The following is a 20,876-nucleotide window of genomic DNA, read 5'->3' on the forward strand; positions in this document are numbered from 1 at the left end:
TATTTACATACTCTGGAGCCAGGTGCAAAGACATGCCTGTAATCCCCAAGGAGCCCTGGCAAGAGGATTTCAAGTTCAAAGTTTAGTGAGGCAACTTAGTGAAGCCCTAAGAAACTTAGTGAGACCCTATCTCAAAATAAATAATAGAAGAGAAATGGGGGAGGGGGGACTGGAAATGTGACTCAGTGGTTCAGTGCCCCTGGTTTCAATCTCTGGTACCCCGGAAAAAAACCCAATATAAAAACCATATATATATTTATGTATTTTTAACATAATCTCAAAAGAATGATATATGACTGTTGCTTTAAGGAAAATTCAAAAACTAAAATTCTGAGACTTTGGGACTGGGGAGGTTGTTCAGTGGTAGAGTACTTACCTTACATGCATGAGGCTCTGGGCTCAAGCCTCAATGCCAGAAAAAAATAATTTTTTATTTTTTTGGAGGCTTCAGTTCTAGTTCAGTTATTTGGGGAACTTCAACTTGAACATTATAATTAGGTTAGAAATATACTCTTAAATTTAGTATAAGCATGAGATGTGGTTTTAGATTCTGGTTGTCAAAATGCATATCAGAAAATAACCATTTAACATAAATGATTGTTGAAATCTCACACATTTCTATGAAGGCCCAGGAAGTGTCATATAAATACAATAAAAGTGAAGTGTAATCTTCACTTTCTATAACATAACATAATGAACATGAAAATGAACTGCTACTTATCACGAAAGAACAGGAGCTGTCTCAACTATTTATTATCACTGACATCAAATTTAGATATTAAATAAACACTAAAAGAAGACTTAGGTACTAAGATGAAGTCAGGGACATATAATTCTTTATTTCTAACTAGACAAATTCTGTGATTGTCCTTTAATCTAAGAAGAGATTACAAATCAGCAAAACAAAATTAAGTTTGAATATTGGGGAAGAAAATTCATTCAAATACAGTCATTTAAAAGTTGCCAACAATGTGGAAAGCTGAATTAAGGCCAAAGCATCAAAAATCTACATTGTAAACATTAGTTTGCTTATTAAAGACCAATCAATGTGCTGTACTGTCTTTAACAAGAAGGTTTAGATTCCAATGGTCTCAAATTATCCTGGACCAAACTGAGAGAAACCAAAGACTTATTTTTCCTTTTTGGTACTCTTGTTTCCCCACCCTTACCAAAATTATTATATACTGCATCATTGTTTATTTTTCAAATTTTCTTTTGCTTCTGTTCATTTTTTCCTCATTATTCTTATTGGTGCATTACATTTGTACATAGTGGTGGGATTTGTAGTTACATATCCATACATGCACATAACAATATAGTTTGGCCAATATCATTCCCCAACTGCACAATTATTTGGCTAGAAAATGGTTCATTTACATTGTAAACATCAAACATTTAGAGGTATGATTAAAATAACTAAAGCAGAATAATAACCTGTTTCTACCACTGTGTACACACTTATCTGTAGGGTGGCTGGCATTTAAAATTTTACAACCTATCCAGTAAGAATGCTAAGAGAAAACAGTTGACAAACCTGAAAAAATAGCTTCTTTCAAATATATTAACACATGGGAGAACTTCCTGATATCATTCACCAACTCCTTGATGTAGTCCGGATCAAAACTGGAGTTGGAACTTATGGACTTGAGCCCCATTTCAGAAGTTGTAACATCAGTAGAGAGTTGGCCTGATGCCCAAACACGTTTTTTCTTTGCCTTTTTCTGTTTGTGAGCAAGCATCCTCTCATTTAACAATCAGAAAAACTGAAATCCTTAAGGGGGCAAGAAACAAAAAAAAAAAAAAAAGAGAGAGAGAGAGAGAGAGAGAGAAACACAAATACTACATTAGCCAAGAAAACATATTAGAGTTTCACAAATTGCCCACAGTCCACCTTAGTCTCCTGTTTTCAATTTTAAAAACAAATGAATAAAACTCTGTACTATGAATAATAGCTTCCATTCATTAAGTGTCCATAATCCTGACAATGCCCAATATGCAAACTATCATTCTTTTCATTTCACAAGTGAGGAACCTGAGGTTTAGAGGTTTAAAAATATGTCTATGTTCTCAGCTGATAAATGATGAACTCTTGAGTTAAATCTAGATCTGCTTTAACTTCCTCTTAATTCCTAAGGTACATAATATTTTTAATTGTAAAAATTGTTCTGAAACATCACTTAGTAGGTCACATCTTCCCTCTATAATATAACATTCAAAAATAAAGATGAAATATGGACTCTGAAAAAGAAATGTTTTTAAAATCCTCTTCCATTATTTACTATATGCCCTTAGAAGCTGTTAATCATCTCTTCACTTTAGTATGCTTATTTATAAAATCAGAAAAACATCCTGACAACACCTACCTCAGAAGCTTATTTTACAGAATTAAATAAGACAGTAGTATGTAAGTATCCATTGAGCACATAAAAGTAGTTTAATTACAGTTATTTTTTCTAGTGATATATATACATGTACACATACAGGCTGACATTCTGGGTTATTAAGTTTCATGAAGAACATTTTTTGTTGAAAAATAGTTCTAAGAATGTCCCCTAATTTGATGTATCCTGACTGTACAAATAAATGTCATGTTATCAGAGAAATATTTCTGGTAATTTAACGATGGAATAGTGAAAAGGCAATGTTTAGAATTATTAAAAAAAAAAAAAAGATTTGAATCCTGGCTCTAGTGTTTTCCAGATGTGTGACTTATACAATTCATACTCAGGTTTGTGAGAAGATTAAAAGGCATCACAAAATTTAGAAATTTTTGTGTTAAAACATCTAATCCTAGCCCACTGGGACTCAAGAGAATCTTGAGGAATTTCTTCTTCATCCTTATTTTAACTTTCCAGAATAAAATCCCCAACTATTTTAAATTTCTTGAAATCAAAAAGGAAACAACTTGAGGAATTAGCCCAAGCATGATCATTAAAAGATTTTTCAAATATTTTGTCTTAAATATTTGGACACTTTCAAAATGTAAAATGACTAAGGACTTCTATGAATTCACAGTACAAAGTTTTATGTAATGTTTTCATCATTTGTTAAAATACATTACTGTACCATGTACTATTACACCATGCCCAATTCCACTGATTTGATTTCTCCCTGGGATTACAGTTCTCTAGTCTATCCCATTCTATTTCTGCCTCTCCTACACTAGTGAATTGTCATTTCTTGCCTGAGCTACTGCACTAATTTCCTAATGATCATTCCACAACCATTCTCGTCCCATTATAAATGTAGCGAGTAAACTTTTCAAACATAAATCTCATGGTGCCATTTCTCTGCTCAAACCTTCCAAAGGACAAGTGAAAAAATGTCATACTCTGTGAGGCTCAAAGTGAGATGTGGTGGCTCTTGCCTGGTCCTGCAATGTTATCTGAAGTCACACTCCTGGCTCTCAACACTCCTGCCATAAACATCTCCTTTTCCTTCTAACAGTATTTGTGTACTTTCACCCACAGTATGAAACATCATGACCAGTATAGATACATTAGTATGTAATGTTGGTGTGTGGTATGTGTCAGATCTATTTGTCTTTCATAAAACAGATTCTAGCTAAGGATCTATGAGATATACTCAGATTTTTTTCATTCTATTCCATTTTATTTTTATAAATGCTGGTTGCAACTCGCTAAATTGTTTTTATACATGTAACAGGGGTCATGACATTATAGCTTTAAAAATACCTACTATTCACATCAGGGTCCAGTCTACATGAAGATCCATTTGCCTGCAATATTCCTTCTTCTCCTTCACTCACTCACTCTGATCTTACCCAAAGATCACTTCCTCAGAGAAACTTTCCTGCACTACTCCCATGGCCCCATAATCACCATCACCCAACTAGAACAGAACTCCTAGAGATGATCTAGAGCATCCTACACTGTTCATCACTGCATTTACCACAGTCCAAATAGATAATTCAGATCTTACCATTTAGACTAGAATCTTAAGGAAATTAAGACCTTGTCTTGGTTGTTAATCATTTGTTCTCTGTTTGCAGCACAGTGCTTTACAAGAGAAAGGATGAACTACTCAAACTATTTGCAGAATGAATGGATATAAATTAATAAAGTTACAACTGACTTTAACAGACAACAAAATAACTAGGTTTTTGCAATATTTCAAACAGAAATAATTTTTCAAAAAAAAAATCTATCTCTTTTTTAAAAAAGGACATGAAGCTGAGTAAAGGCAAAATTACATAAAATTGAAATAAAAGTTATATTTCTATTCTGTTCCTTCTAATTATAGCTTTTTAAATTCCTTTATTCGATATTCTTTTGTTAATTCCAAATTATTTAAGAATAGAATTTTACTCTTCAACTAGTTTCAAGTCTATCTAATATTAATCCTTAAATGTGTAATTTCTAAAATGAACCTAGGATGATTTTTTAGTAGTATAATTATACCTAGCTTTTGCCATCAACAGAAATAAACAAAACAAAAAATTCAAGTGCCTTGTTTGGGCAGCTCTTGTACAAATCACTAACTGAAGAGCTCTTAGCCCAACAAATCTTATCACTTTTGCAGTTTACTTAAAGTCATTGTTTACCTCTGGCAGCTTTTAAATTTAGTAAATTAGGCAACTGGTCACTGTTATTGGTAAACATGTTTATAAAAACTAAAGATATATCACAAGTTTCAAATAAAACATCTCACCTGAGTAAAAAGAATGTACTTAAGTAACTGTGTCAAATCAGTAACCCAAAGTTGTAAAAAAAAAAAAAAAAAATACTTGAAAATGTTTATACAAGACAGAGAAATATGTTCTCTCTCTCCCCCTCCCATTCACACAAGGGGCACTAAAAAGGATTATATTCTACCTCTAGCCAATATTATGATTAATGTTCTAATTCTGTGTTTCTACTACTTTTCACATTTAAAACTGGGAAAGGGAAACATTAATATTACAACTGATAAAATGTTTAGAATACAAATATAAGCCAAGTTTTAATAACTGAACTATGACAAATAAAGTTTAGACAATATACACTTTTCCATGATCATTAATATACTACTTATAAGGTACTTTTCATTTTCCTTTATAACAAAATGGATATTTCTAGTGAGAGGTGACATAAAATGTAGTTAATAATAGATTGCAGCTAGTAATTTAATTAAGTTGGGTGCTAATGCATGAAAAGTACTTAGCATAGCACCTGGTTCATCATGAAGACTCAATAACTGTTAGTCATCATTAGTTGCAGTGTTTTATTGTTTTTCCACACACTTAAGTAATAAATGTGACTTCACTACATCTGTAGATTGTGAGCAAGAAGCAAGTCCGGAGATTTAACTGACTTCATGAAAACCTACTAAAAGCCTTCCAAGTGAAGTTTGAACTGTATAAACAGACAGTTGAACTCTAATTCTTATAACATTTCTTCCAACTCTGAACCATAGACATTAAAAACATACATTACCCACTTATCATAGAATTTTGTAGCAAGCATAAAATCACCATGTAAAACTACTTTCTCTGTTTATTCTAAATTCTAAGTAATATAAATTAGAAATATGGACACAGGGTGGGAGTAGCTCAGTGGCAAAGTGCTTGCCTAGCATGTGGCAGGCCCTGGGTTGATCCCAAGCACTGAAAGTGGGTGGGGGGCAATGAAATAAAGGAAGAAAGAAAGTTATATACAAACTTCCTGTCTCCCAAGTGGCTTTTCCAACACTTCAGTAACCTGTGTCAATCAATATCCTCTATTCCATGCACATACAACCCCAAAAATGCACATTATAGAAGTATTTTATTTAAGGTACTGGACTACTTGAAGTGTGAAATGAATTGTTCTCAAGTATCTGTATTTAATAGGACCCATTCTTACTATTTCCACTACAGGAAAAACTGTAGATGTTTCAGAAACCTGCTATTTTAGCACAATTTCTGATATGGTAAGAATCTATTTAAAGATGCTAAAAAAAAAAAAAAATCAGAAGAGTTCTGAAGGTCTTTAATTACATTTTTAAACACACTCCCAAGTCTAGTGCAGTGGCACACACCTGCAATTCCAGCTACTTGAGAGGATGAGGCAGGAAGATGGCAACCTCCAAGACAGCCCCAGCAATTCAGCAAATTAAAAAAATAAAAAAGGCTGGAGCTCAGTGGTAAAGTGCCCCTGGGTTAAATTTCCAGTAACATAGCAAAACAACAAAACACCCCCCCAAAAAAGAACAGGGAGTGTTTTATCAATAATATGTAAACAATTTCCAAAGGAAGGCGTACAACACACATACAGTTCATTCCTGTACAGTTTGAACCCAGCATGCTTAAAAAAGAGGAAGCTGCCCAGCCTCCCACGCCTCCAAAATGTCTAGCATTCCTGGCAGGCAAGGCTTGTCTCAGACCAGCCAAAACTACCCAATGGCAAAGAGCATGTTCCCCATCCTGGACTTAAATACAGAAGGAAAGCGAGAGAACCACCATCACCACCACCACTCCAGCTTCTCCCCAAAGGCCTAGTAACAACAGACAAAAGACATGACAGACAAGAGACAGTCATGAAGACAGAAGGGAAGGAGTGCTTAGCTCTTGCCTTTCGCAGGTAAAATACTGTCCTCTGAAAAGGTAAGAGGCAAATTCCCTCCTGAGAAAGAATGTGAACAAATAAACAAAGGCACAGGTTCATCTGGCATTAGGGTTCAACCTTGAACCATCTCAGACTTGACCTCATCCCTTCAAAGTAAAAAAAAAAATTAAATTGAAGCCATCAAACCTCAAAACCCATTCAAAATAGAATTGAGACAAAACCACTGAGCTTGAGGAGCCCGCAAACAAAACACCCCTTATAAATTCAAAAGACAGAGGTGAGGAGAAAAACACACCACTGAAATCCTAAAACACCTCAAGGGGAGTGATGAGAGCCCAAGTGGAGTAAGAATTACAATCAGGGTTGGCAGGAGCGGGGCAGGGACAGAGGCAAGTCCACAGACTTAAGCCATCAAGAGCACACATTCTGGAACAAAGGCACTTGGGTTTAGTTCTTCACTCTTGACAATTACTAGTCAGTGTGCTTGTGCTGGTTTTTAACTTTAATTTGCCTATGTGAGAAATGAGTAAAAAAAAAAAAACAAGGATCTGTTGCGACAACTAAAGGAGGCAGAACGTGTAACACTCTCACAAAATCAAGCAATTGGTGTGGTACATGCTATCAGTTTGCTTTTACTGTGGTCACCATCATCAGCTCCCAGCCACAGCTTACCCTTCCCTAATACTTCTAAAAACATGTTAATTAGCTCCCACCTCTTCCTTTTAAAGGAAGACTGTAGGGGCTGGGAGTGTAGTTCAGTGGTAGAGTGCTTGCCTAGCATGCTTGAAGCCCTGGTTCAACCTACAGCACCACAAAAAATAAAATATAAAAAGGAAGACTGTGACACTTGAAAACTTTCTCAGCAACACAACCTGAAACATTCTTCAAGAAAAATAAAATTCTTACCTAGCGAGGTATTATTGCAGAATATCTGCTCTATGAACAAGGTGGCTCATTTACTTATAACCATAATAATAAAGACAATAAATAAAGTGCATACCACCTTCCAAAAAAAAAAAAAAAGACCAGAATGTGCTCCTAACCTTCTTAAACCCCCTTGTTTTGTTACACACATAAATACGTCTTTATATGTGTGGCTCATTACCATGCTGGAAGAGAATACGAAATTAAAGTAAATGGCAAACAAAATAACCGTCAATGCTTCAAAGCAGAAACATCTAAGCTGGATCAATGATATCCTGGTATACATTAGAGATAATCAGCAATTCTGCACAGGAAGGACCCCTTATCTTCTGTGCTTATTAAAGTTACTCTTTACCTTTAAGCTCACACAAAAACATCACTTCTTTCAAAATGCCTTTTCATCCCCTCCAATGAAAATAATCATCCCTGTACTTTTCCATAGGGGATTGCTCATACTTCTATCAGGTAACCCACATTATGCCTTGGGCTCTAGTTTTTGGTTATTGCATACTGCCACTCAATAAACGGAAAGGTTCTACAGGGACTCTGTCTAGCATAAAGTGAGATCCTGCTAAATTTTCAGAGTGAATGCTGAAAAAAATTACCATGGACAGGAAGCAAAATCCTTCCAGGATACCTCCTGGGAATAATCTCTATTCAGCGGTAGTACTAACCCACTGGGACCAAGAACTCTTGTAAAAGCCCACATTCCTAGGTCAAGGGCTTTCACAGCTGGGAGGTGAAGGTGCCGATAACTGAGATGGTTGTTCTATTTTAGGGAGGTGGAGGGAGCTGGAGTGACCATACATTCACTGAATAGTGATTTCTTCATCTCAGCCAAAGTTCGGTATCCTGCCAACTTGGGGACTGAAACTTTTCTACCTGGGCTTATCTTGCTTTCTTCAAATTCACTCTTAAAAAAGTCTTATCAAAATCATGAGACCAGAGCTATATGTATTGTAAACCTAATGAGGCTTAAGTGTCACAGTTCCTCACTTGCACAGTTCTTACAATAAGGAAGCATTTCTAAGTAGGCATTTCTGGCAAAGTGCCTAAAGAAATCACTGGGGGGAAAAAGGATCTAAATCTCTAAGATATACAACTATAATGTGCTGTGATTTATTTACTCATCCTAAATACTCACCTTCCATCTAATTTTGAATTCTTTTTCATGAAGAGAGAGACCCCTACTCCCAAAGTCAATAAGGAGGTGAAGTTAATCCAAAGAGGAAAAGATAGCTATAGAACAAAAAGCTGTCTGCTGTTTTGAAATGGTCTTGGAACATTCACAAAACACCTAATGCTCCTCCCTTCCTCCAGAAGATCCAAAGAACTCAGTGGATGTCAAAGATCCAAACAACTCAGAGTAGAATCCCATCCTGGGAGGAGTAGTAGTGAAAAAATGAGATAAATCTGGCACTTGTCTGACTCAAAGACAAGGAGAGTCGTGGTCCACTTGGTTTCCACAGAACCCAGACAGCCTCTGGAATACCCGATTTTTCATCACGGACGGGGTCCTGAAGACAACCAGGGCAACAAACTCAAAGGGACGTGCTCTCCCTGTAGTAGCTGCAATCTCCCAGCTTATCAATTCCTATTTTGCAAAGCACACGACTTGCCCTAGGGCCATGGTTGGGAAAAGGTGAATAGAAACAGAAGGGACAGTAACAAGGGAAGGGCAGAAAAGGGGTACGATAGAGATGCATCAGAGGGGGCACTCAGAAAGAAAGGGAAGGAGAGTGTTCCTGCACCTTTAGGCCCCCCTCCCCACCAAAGTAGTAAACAACCAAGGCCTAGAAGAGGTGAAGTGTGTTAAGAAAAAGTAAATATGGAACACGGGGTGTGTTTCTTTACCTCAGCCTTCGTACTAGTCAGAATGAAATTCCAGGAAATGTCACCAAACTTCCAAAAAAAAAAAAAAATCCCACTGGGAAAGACGGACATGAAGACCCGAAAACCAAGAAGGAAAAGTAAAGTCCGCTCGCCAGTCTCGCCCGCGGTTCCCGCGGCGTCGCCCCACTCCGGCTGCTCACCGAGGTCCGCAACGTTCCCACAGCGCCCGCTCGTGACGTCCCGCTCGTGGGCGCCCTCGCCCGGGATCGATACTCCGGGAGGACCCCGCCCCGCCCGCAGCCGCCTCGGCCCCGGGCCACCGCGTGGCCGCCCCGACCCCGGACAGCTACTGGCCGGCGGCCGGCTCCGCAGTCCCGAACCCGGTCCGGCGCCAGAGCGAGCACCGCCGTCCCACACTCACCGCGGCGCTCCATCCCGCGTCCCGGACGCGGACGCCCGTCCAACGCTCACGGCCGCCGCCGCCGCCGCCGAGGGCTGGAGCTCGCCGTCCCCATCCCCCACGCACGGCCCGCAGACGCCCGGCCAAGCCGCCGCCGCCCCTGCAGCCACCGCCACGACCGCGCTGGCCGCGGACGCACCGCCCCCGCCGCGCACCGCCCGCCCGCCCCCCGGAGTCCCGCCATTGGCCGGCGCTCGTGGGGGCGGGGCCGGAGCGGGCAGCAGGTGGGGGTGACCGCTGGCTCGCGGGGCACAGGCTGTCAGCTGCGTGGCTGCCTCATCCAGTCCTCATGGTCCCGGGACGCAGGGGCTGCAGCTGGGAAACGGGACGAGTGAGAGAAAAATCACCTTTTGCACATTCCAGTAGGGAGCAAGTCTTCCATCCTGGTTTAATTGGACATTTCTCAGGCGGACACTATAAATTCCTTCTCAGGACTCTTGTCCTCAACTTATTTTATGGAACTACTTCTTCCCTCCTTTTGCCTTCTGAAACAAACATACATTTTGTGCCTAACTTTAAAACTTCCCCGCTTTTTCTTTCTTCAGCAGATTGTCATTTTCAAAAACTACCTGAAAACATCAGCTATGGATGTACACACGGTAACTGGACACATTGAAATGCTCAATAAATACTAGTTGATTACATGTCATTTATCCTTTAATGGATAAATGCTTTAATTGGATCACACATTATATATGGAAGGTAAAAGCACAGTGTTTGTACTGAATAAAGTGCTGTACATATTAGTTACACTTAATAGCTCTACCAAGAATATTTTTCCTATTGTCTATGCTGACACATAACAGACAGAACATGAATATTCGCTGACAAATGAGCAAAATTATGTAAAGGGTATTTGGAAAAGTCATTCAACCTCATCCTTCCCTTGAATCTTTTTCAAAATATATGAGACATCTGCCATATTCTCTTTCTTCTTTATTAATAAGAGGACATATGATATTTGAAAACATTTCCAGAGAAATATGGTAGTTCATTTTTACAATAAAATTAAAGTATTAATTGACAAAGAATGACTGTGAAAAATCTGCTATCTGGCAGTTTCTTTGCAAAGAAAGGAATAAGGAATAAGGTGTTAATACTGCCACCAAACCCTCTGAAAGTGTCCCAAGAACTTGCCCAGAATTATTTTTTAAAATATTTTTTTAGTGGCAGATGAACACAATACCTTCATTTTGTTTTTATGTGGTGCTGAGGATCGAACCTAGTGCCTCACATGTGATAGACAAGCACTCTACCACTGAGGTACAATCCCAGCCCCCTGAATTATTTTTTAAACCAACTGGCTCTGTGTGTGTGTGTGTGTGTGTTTGCTTGTTTTTTAACCATTGTTTCTCCATTAAAGTAGCTCGTGGTTATGGCATTAGAGAGCAGGAAATAACAGATAAATGAGAAATCAGAGGCATAACTGGATAATAATAAAACATATATAGCAGATGTTGCAGTATCACTATTTTATATTTATAGCATGTATTAATACATAACCACTCTGCCCATTCATATGTTTCTTTATTCCTTTCATGATAACGAATACCACTTTTACTCTGAAACCTTTCTCTTCTCCCCTCTGAAAATTAAGTATCCTATTTTCGATCATATTGTACATAGGATATTATTCTTATGGTATCATGGTGCTGGGCCAAGTTTATTTGGTAATGTGTTTTGTTCTGTTTTAAGATAGGGTCTTGCAATGTAACTTGTGAGGGCAAGCCATCCTCCGGCCTCAGTTCCTCAAGTAGCTGGGATTACAGGTGCATGCAACTGCACCTGGCTATTTGGTGGTGTTTACTATGTAGATTTGAAGTTCTGCAGTACTACATTATCCAGTCGGAAACAGAATGAGCCCTCACTAAGTATTTTCTGAAAGAATGTTGATGTTGAGAAACAAGGAATCAATTCAGTAAATCTGAGAATAAAAAATCTTCCAGGTTGCACTTATTTATTTTTTTACTATAAGCTATGCTCAAGTTGGTTATAATTCATGAAACCAAATGCAATGGCCACATAAACCTCATGCCTAAAGCAAAGGTGGTCCCAGATATCACAGGCAGATCATGAAGGTGCATGTTCCACATGGGCAGTAGAGGTGGGAGTCTAGCCTCTCAATGGACAGGTGCTCATCCTTCTCAGCCTCACTTTAATGGTAGTCTGTTTAGGAGGGTACAACACTGTCCACCAGGCTTATCCTATTTTTATTTATTCCACAAATGTTTATTGAGTACCTCCAATGTGTCAGGCATTCTTCTAAGCACAGAAAATATATCAGGGAACTTTAAATCCACTCTCAGCTTCTCCTCAACCAGGAATAAACAAATGCCTGGACAAGGGGAAGAAATAATGAGGTAGGCCGGAGTTCCCCAAAGGCAGCCAGGCTCCTGGACTGCTGCTGTCCTTGACCTCACTGCTGGAGCATTTAGAAAGAACGACAAAGAGTCCAACAGGCCACAATGATTACAAAGCCTCCGGATTCCGAAGTGGACAAAACTCACCAAGCAGGTTATTAATCTTGATTCCATGATGGTTGTAATTGAGAAACAAGGAATCAATTCAGTCCACATGCTGAAAATGAATATGAAAGACATTGCAAACATGCAAGGATTCCTTGCTGTCATGAGGAAAGGAAACTGAGTAAGATGGACTAGTAAAAATAAAGAAAAACTTAAGTGAGAATATGGATATAATATAACCATTTTATGACTAGATTAAGATATTACCATTATTATCAAGGTGTTATATTTTATATTATTTTAAACTTTCGTGTAGAACTTTTGATGACATAAGCCTCAGTGCTTGAGCCATACCATATCATAGCTCTACCTAATAGCCTAACAACATGTGTAAGGAAACTCCCCTAATAATTAATGGTCAGTGCAAAAAAAAAAAACAAAACAAAATTGGCCTTAAAAATGCAATTACTGAAACTGCTGTAAATAAAGAGATGATAATGATTTGTCAGTTATAATAACTAGACATCATGGTTTAACTTTGTGTTACACACTGTCTTAATTATACTTAACATTTAGTAAAGTTAAATAGTCCTTACAACACCCTTATGAAATATTATTATCATACCCATTTTACAAATGAAAAACTGAAGCACAGACCAAAGAAGTTCAATGAAGAATTTGTGTGTGTGTGTGTGTGTGTGTGTGTGTGTGGTGCTGGGGCTCAAATTCAGGAGCTTGGGCATGCTATGCAAGCACTCTACCACTGAGCTACACTCCCAGTCCCTCAATAAAAGAATTTCTGCCTGACTTTTATGAAAATTAACATTAGCATGAAGGTAAATTTGGCCACACTTTTCTTAGAAAAAGATGGTGGGAAATTAATCCTTTTATTCTACCTCTCACACTTTGTCCTTCTTGCTCTTCCCTGGATACCTGCTGTCCCCTCTGCCTGGAATGGGTTCCTCCCACACATTTATTTTTGTGATTTGTCTCTTGCTCCATTCCAACTTTCCTCAAATGGTCCATATCAGCAATAGGGTTTCGTAGAAAACAGCACTCTCTTTTTTGATACTCCCTATCTTCCTTACTCTGCTTTAATTTTTGCCATAGCACTTACCCCTCTACGACTTGATATAGTGTCACTAGTTATTTATGTATTCTTTACTTCCTCTCACTAGTGTGACACTCATCCTAAACTTCTGGCTGGAGGTTTCCATACCTGGAGCAGTCCAGGATTGTGTCCAAAGTAAGCTCCCATGCCCCTCATTTGCCTAAAGTCACGGTGGCCTGGACATCCTTCTTGAGAATGAGGAAAGATGAAATGGGCCTGCAGTTAATACTGCTCTGCTTCCCAAATTAGAGGCCTACTGACTGCCGGGGGTACATTCTTTATGTGTATTTGAGTCAAGAAACAAACCCAACCACCTATGTCCTAGCTACTGCTGGGCCTGGAACAAATCATTTGACCCAAAGGATCCCTGTTCCCACTTCATGGATGTCAGGAGGCTTACCAGAGGAAGGTGAGAGACTTCATCCAAAATTACTGTTCTTTTTTGTAATTTTAGTTTTGGATGGACACACGGTATCTTTATTTAGTATTCTGGGGTGCTGAGAATCTAAGCCACTGCCTCACATACGGGAAGCCATATGAAGGAAGGGACTCTTGACTGCTTGGTTCTATCTCCAGTGCCTGGGAAAGGACTTAGATTAATCAATCAATGAAATAACATTACATATGCCAAACACTAGATTTATCTTTTAAAAAGATTTGTTTGTCAACGTTTTGAACATTTTAATCAGATAAGAGAACCATATTGCTTTGTTTGACAATGATTTTACTTTAGGTGCTCATAATCAACATACGAACACAAGCCAAGTTTAATTACTTCACCAAATCTTTATCTGAATGAACCATAAATAACTCTAGAGCCTTAAATTGTTTCCTTCCTTCTTTAAAGTGGAAGGGGGTGAATATTTTCTGCTACTGTTTTCCTTTCATCTCTTTCACCAAATGCTGACTAGAAAAGAAAGTAAATACAGCTACTCCTAACTGGTATGTTTTATTCTTTGAGCCTCACAAAAACCCTGAAAATGGTAAATCAGGTCTGTTTTTCCCAAGAGAATTTCATAATTACCAGAGGCAGAGGCATATTAAAGCCCATCAACTCTATTCACCTTTATTTTATAAGGAAAGCCCAGCCAGTTTTCCAAAGGTCACAGGTTAGCCATTGGCCTAACTGGATTGGAACCTCAGCCAGGGCTCTTTTTGCATTAACCAGTAGATCGAAGGCTTTAAAATCTCTGCCAACCCTATGAAATTAGATCAGAGTGCCTACCTGAATCATTCTCAGCTTAATGAGTAAATATTTAAGCTCTACTAACATGTTTAAATACAAAATTCTTTGTATAAATGTACTCCCACTATATTGGAGGTCTGACTTATTGTTAGCAAAAATGTCGCCCCTAAAAAAATGGGTGGCTTTGCATGAAACCAATGAGGAGCTTGGTTTGCTCTTGAAGTAGAAAGATATCCTAAGGCATTTCTGAAACACACACCTATAATGCTTGCTGCCTTTCTCCTACAGAGATGCCTGGCTGGCTTTAGGAAGAAGTAGGGCCCAATGGAAACATTACTAATCTCTTTCTTTATCTACCCCCTGAACAAATATTGCTGAACCCTCTGAGAAACAATGCTACCACTAGTGACTTTAATGAGTGTTTATCTTTCTAACTGCATATTTATATAGGGGTGGCTGCCTGAGGCATGCTTGCCAGCGGATTGGGAAGTAATTGCTTGTAAAAATTGGAAAATATTTGGTTTTCAAAGCTGATTTTAAGTTCATTCAGGAGAATGCCACATTTCATAGCATTGAAAAAAAACTATTATTATAAAACTATCATTATACCACTTAGATAACTGGATTTAAAGTACTTTATTCTTAAGTTATCCTAATAGCTGACAATATAGGTCTTCAGTTAGAAGAAAAGAAAATGCAGGAAAAAAACAGTACCATGAATTAAGAATCCTATGATATTGTTATCTAGAAATGTCTACAGATACTCTTACTTCAAAAACATTGGTTGAGGGTTTTGTTTGATGGTTGCTGCTTTAAAAACAACAATAACAAATTGATTGTTCCTGATGTATTGACATTCTTTACCTTTTGCACTTGATGACATATTCAGTTTAGGATATATTACATTTTATCTGGGAGCTACATTGTACTGGAGTATATGAGGTCACTAGCCAAAAAAACTGATGAAATAGCTGTTATGTAACATCTCTGAAGCCATTGGTTTAGTATATTTAGGGTGGAGAACAGATGGATCTGCAAACAAGGCATCAAGACAGCATATTGCCTTGCTTGGGAATTAGCTAAATTGGGCAGCAAGGTGAAGCATGCTTTAGGTTTCTTCTGTGCGTATGGCTTGGTTGAAATGGACAGGGCCAAGTGGATTTCTAGTAACTTCCTTTGTTGTGATGACTAAGAACCAAAAGGAGGGAGGAGGTCCATTTAGGAAAAATATGACTAAAAGTAATCTTACCAAGAAACCAGAATCCAAGAGTAGAGCTTGGAATTCCTGAGAGATTCCAAAAAAGAAAACACATAGAATGTAGGTCAAGGGACAGTGGATTCTAGAAGGACCCTTTGAAGATGCTTCACAGAGAAATGATGTTTTCATTTATCTAGGATCTTCTTGAACACCAGCACCTCAGTTAAAGGGAGCGGCTGATGCCAATAGCAATGCTATATTTGTGAGTGTTAGAAGTGCTGTGAAAACTGGAGGGGCTAGAGTGTTTGGTAGTGGGGGCCAGGGCAGGACTGTGGAGAGAAGGAAAAGATAAAGGAGATAGAGTTAAAGCTTAGGGAATATTTTTGGAGAACAAAGTAACCACTGACTTACATAACAAACTATTTACAGGATGAATTGTGTCCTTCCAAAATTCATATGTTGAAATCATACCCCCTAGAACCTGAGAATGTGACTACAGTATAATTGGAGATAGGCCCTTTAAAGGGGTGCTTAAGTAAAAGTGAAGTCATCAGTGTGGTCCTAATTCAATGATTGTTATCTTATAAGAAGAGATTAGGACACAGACATACACAGAGGGCAGATGACACAAGGATAAGGCAGCCACCTACCCACAAACTGAGAGAGGCCTCAGAAGAAAGCTATGATACTAACACCTTGATCTCAGGCTTCTAGCTAGAATGTGAGAAAATAAGTTTCTGTTGTTTAAACAACCCAGGCTGAGGTGCATGGTTGAGGCAGCCCTTAGGAAACTACATACAAGGCAACACCATCTAAAATCTAGGAATTGTAGGAATTCAATAGTAACAGCATTGATGGAATCAGTTCTAATTAGACCAAGACCATCTCCTTCCTTGCCAGGTAGAAATATAGTTCAATTTTACTGAAAGTTGCCATTGTCCAATTCTTGAAGTAGGGCATTTCTTCTTCCAAATACTCACAAGTCACAATGAGTCAATATCACTCCTACTCTGGGGTGTGGGCCAGGGTGCCGCATCATATCCACTGTAACATTGTCATTAAAATCAGAGGGCAGGATGTTTACAAGCCTGCTGTTCTGGAAGTATTTTCAGTGGGAGGAGGATGGTTAGTTTCTGCTAAAAGTTGAAGGGAAGCCCTGATCTCTTTGTTTATATGTAAGTAAGAACCATTTAGATTAAATTCAAAGTAAAGTCACCTGTCTCCTTAAGCAGAACTTTCCCAATATATCCTAGTTAGACAGTTCTGTTCCATCCTGTAAATTTCAAATAATCCAATTTAATCAAGGAATGGCATTTTCTGTATTCATCAAATATCCTAGATACTAAAGATTATGCAGATTGGATCCTACAAAGATTACAAGAATAAATATTTAGGAGATACAAATACACAGAGAAAAAAAAAATGCCTCTAGAATCTCTCCAGAGGTTACTTTCCCCCTCTCTACCCTTAGTTCAGAATTCCTAAAGAGTAAGTGCTCAAAAGATACTTTCTTTTTTCTTTTCTTTCTTTTTTCTTTTTTTGTGGGTATGAGGGGAGATAACTGGGGTAATTTAACCCAGGGGTAGTTTACCACGAGCACATCCCTGGCCCTTTTTTAAATTTTGAGACAGAAACTCACTAAGTTGCTTAGAGCCCTGATAAACTGCTGGGGGTGGCCTTGAACTTGCAAATCTCCTGCCTCAGCATCCTGAGCCACTAGGATTACAAACATGTGCCACTCCGTCCAACAGATACTTTCTTTTTCACCAAGGCAGAATTCCATGTCAATCAATACCTAGAAAGAGATTTAACAGTACTAATATTCACATGTTCTATGATTTATTTTTTATTTTACTTTAAATATGTATGTGTGAGATAGGAAAAGCAACATTGTTTCAATAGGAATATGTTAAATTTATAAGTAAACTTTTGGATTACAATCCATTTGTAGGATGGCGACTCCTTAAAAATTAAGAATTTTCAAAAATTGGTTTACATTCCTCTTGTTTAAGAGGATTCATGATTCAGAAGGCACTTCACGAATCTTATAATGTCTGTAAATTATTGTGACACACGTGATGCATAGCCCAGTGATACATGCCTTATGGGTGCAGAGAAGGACAAGTTACCAAGACACTGAATTGGTAACAGATTACTGATGGCATGGTGTAATTAATAATATACTACTGGAAACCAGAACTCCTGATGTCACCTGAATGAGGTCCAGCGTTGATTTGATATCTTACTCTGCACTTTTCTCTTTTAAGAGGAAGGAGAAAATGATAGACACCTAGACCAGAAATGATGAATTCTTCTTCCTATTCTCACAAGTCACAATTTATGGATTTTCAGTAGGAGGAGAATGGTTAGTTTCTGCTCAAAGTCAAAGGAATGCCCTGGATCAATTCTTAAGTGTGGTATAAGAGGTGGTAAAATAGAAGTTGAAAACTCAAAACCAGGGAGGTAAAAGCAAACCGAGAGAGCCAACTCCCACAGGCCTTCATTCCTATGTAGCTCCAGACCACTGTGATTGACCACACATCCTCATTTTCCCCAGGCAGCCTAAGTTGACACCCGTTGTTCAGGCATAGTTATTAATAAAGTCTTCGTAATCTCAAAAGTATGCCAATTGTACAATATGGTAAATGGATATTCTAGACACAAGAAAATTTAGGCTTAATATTATCTGGTCTTCCAATTTTTTTAAGCCAGAAATTTGGATTTTTGTAGAACAACTCTGGGTTTTTAAATGTGGGCAATAGAGTCAATTTTTTTTTCAAATTGTCAAGACCAAATGAAACTCATAAGGAGCAGAATCTGACCTAAAACCTGCCAATTTGCAACCTGTAGGCGAAAAACTTTGGCTGATACTAGAGTGCTCTTTTTTAAAGGGGGGAGGGTTGGGGTCTTTCTATGTTTCCCAGGCAGGTCTCTAATTCCAGGCTCCAGTGATTCCCCTGCCTCAGTTTCCTGAGTAGCTGAGACCACAGCCTGAAACACTGTGCACAGCTTGTTAGATGCTTTTGGGTTTGCCTTTTCAGAAAAACTTACTCCCACATAGCTAGTGAGAGAGGGCTTTAGGGTGCTATCACAGAGGAGAGCCTTCTGCACTGGGAAGTTCCAGGGGTAATCAAGGTAGGGTCCTGGAGATAAAAGGCCTGGTGTGGGCAGTTTAGGCCAGTCTTCTAGGCCTTAGTAATGATTATAGCCAGCGCTTGCCATGTACTAAGGGCATTTCATAAATTACATCATTTGTTCTTCACAGAAGCCCTATGAAGAAGATGCTACTACTCCATTGTTCAAATGAGGAAACTGAGACTTAAAGACACAAATTAATTTGAATGAGTTCACCCAGCTAGCAAGTGGCAAAACCAGGATCTGAATTCAAGTCAGGCTTGACTCAAAGCCTACTACACCTTTATCCTCTATTCTCCTGCTTCCTCTACTAGAGGGATCAACTTTCTTTTTCCCTTGGGGCATTTTTCATTTGGGTAAATCCCTTTTGAACTCCTGTCACCCAGGAAGAGTTTAAAGTCTTGATTATGAATCTGTAAGAAGATATTTTCTTGCTTTTATTCAGGGTTTTATGTGAGACCCAGTAGTTTAGTCCAAATCTCTAGGAATTGGGAGGTGCCCTATGGGAGTTTTGAGCCAAAATCCCAGTTATCAGCAGTGTTCAATTGCTAGGTATCCCTTCTGCCTATGGGAGTCTGTGCTGGTGATAGGTAGCCAGCCAAATATTTAAGGTTTCACAACTCCTCTGTGACCTGTATTCATTTTAGAGACAAAAAGGAATGCATATACAGAGACTAAGAAAAACACAGGATTTGTTGCCGTTATTATTTTGACCAAAGATTGGAAAATGTTTAACATGTTGTAGTTGATTCATTTCTCTCCCTTGTTTTCCCCCCCCCTTTCCCCTCACATCCTCTTATATGTAATTTTGTATAACAATGAGGGTCTCCTTCCATTTCCATGCAATTTCCCTTCTCTCTCCCTTTCCCTCCCACCTCTCATCCCTGTTTAATGTTAATCTTTTTCTCATGCTCTTCCTCCCTGCTCTGTTCTTAGTTGCTCTCCTTATATCAAAGAAGACATTTGGCATTTGTTTTTTAGGGATTGGCTAGCTTCACTTAGCATAATCTGCTCTAATGCCATCCATTTCCCTGCAAATGCCATGATTTTGTCATTTTTTAGTGCTGAGTAATACTCCATTGTGTATAAACGCCACATTTTTTTTTATCCATTCATCTATTGAAGGGCATCTAGGTTGGTTCCACAGTCTAGCTATTGTGAATTGTGCTGCTATGAACATCGATGTAGCAGTGTCCCTGTAGTACGCTCTTTTAAGGTCTTCAGGGAATAGTCTGAGAAGGGCAATAGCTGGGTCAAATGGTGGTTCCATTACCAGCTTTCCCAGGAATCTCCATACTGCTTTCCAAATTGGCAGCACCAATTTGCAGTCCCACCAGCAATGTACAAGTGTACCCTTTTCCCCACATCCTCGCCAGCACTTGTTGTTGTTTGACTTCATAATGGCTGCCAATCTTACTGGAGTGATGGGGTAGAGAGAGAAGATGGGAGGGGAGGGGGGATAGTAGAGGATAGGAAAGGCAGCAGAATACAATAGTCACTAGTATGGCACTATGTAAAAACGTGGATGTGTAACCGATGTGATTCTGCAATCTGTATACGGGGTAAAAATGGGAGTTCATAACCCACTTAAATCAAATGTATGAAATATGATATGTCAAGAGCTTTGTAATGTTTTGAACAACCAATAATAAAAAAAAATGTTGTAGTTGATTGCATATTTCCCACCCCCAATTGAGTTCTACTCAGAACTTCAGGATGGGACCTTATTTGGATATAGGGTCTTTAATGAAATTAGTCGTGCTAGATTTGAGTGGGCCCTAAACTGGTGTCCTTCTAAGAAGAAAAACCTAGAGACAAAAAGGGAGGAGGGCTTTATAAAGACAAAGCTACAAATTGTAGCAATGTAGCTGTAAGCCAAGAACACCAAGGACTGCAGGCAACCTCAGACCCTAAAAAGAGGCAAGGTAAGATTCTTCTCCAGGGACTTCAGAGGGAGAGTGGTGATCTACTCCTTGATTTTAGACTTCTGGCCTCCAGAACTGTAAGAAAATTAATTTC

At 38.6% G+C, this 20,876-nt stretch overlaps 1 protein-coding gene across 2 annotated transcripts in view; it reads right to left on the bottom strand.

Moving 5' to 3' along the window:
• LOC124104982 (rho GTPase-activating protein 29) overlaps positions 1-9,854 on the bottom strand; it is a 61,908-nt gene extending 52,054 nt beyond the window's left edge. Inside the window, exons 1-2 of one of the 2 annotated variants that reach the window (XM_046462058.2) lie at positions 9,724-9,854; positions 1,535-1,771 (exon numbers count right to left, since the gene is read on the bottom strand). In XM_046462058.2, the coding sequence (XP_046318014.1) occupies positions 1,535-1,739 (205 nt within the window). In that variant the 5' untranslated portion in view covers positions 1,740-1,771; positions 9,724-9,854. Of the gene's footprint in view, positions 1-1,534; positions 1,772-9,323; positions 9,479-9,723 lie in introns of those variants that run through there. The other variant, XM_046462065.2, reaches the window with a different exon arrangement.
• Between the last annotated feature and the right edge of the window lie 11,022 nt (positions 9,855-20,876).

This window comes from Marmota monax, unplaced genomic scaffold (assembly GCF_021218885.2).
Source record: "Marmota monax isolate L192 unplaced genomic scaffold, Marmota_monax_Labrador192_F-V1.1 WCK01_AAM20220418_F8-fsc00070, whole genome shotgun sequence".
In the NCBI taxonomy this organism is placed as follows: domain Eukaryota; kingdom Metazoa; phylum Chordata; class Mammalia; order Rodentia; family Sciuridae; genus Marmota; species Marmota monax.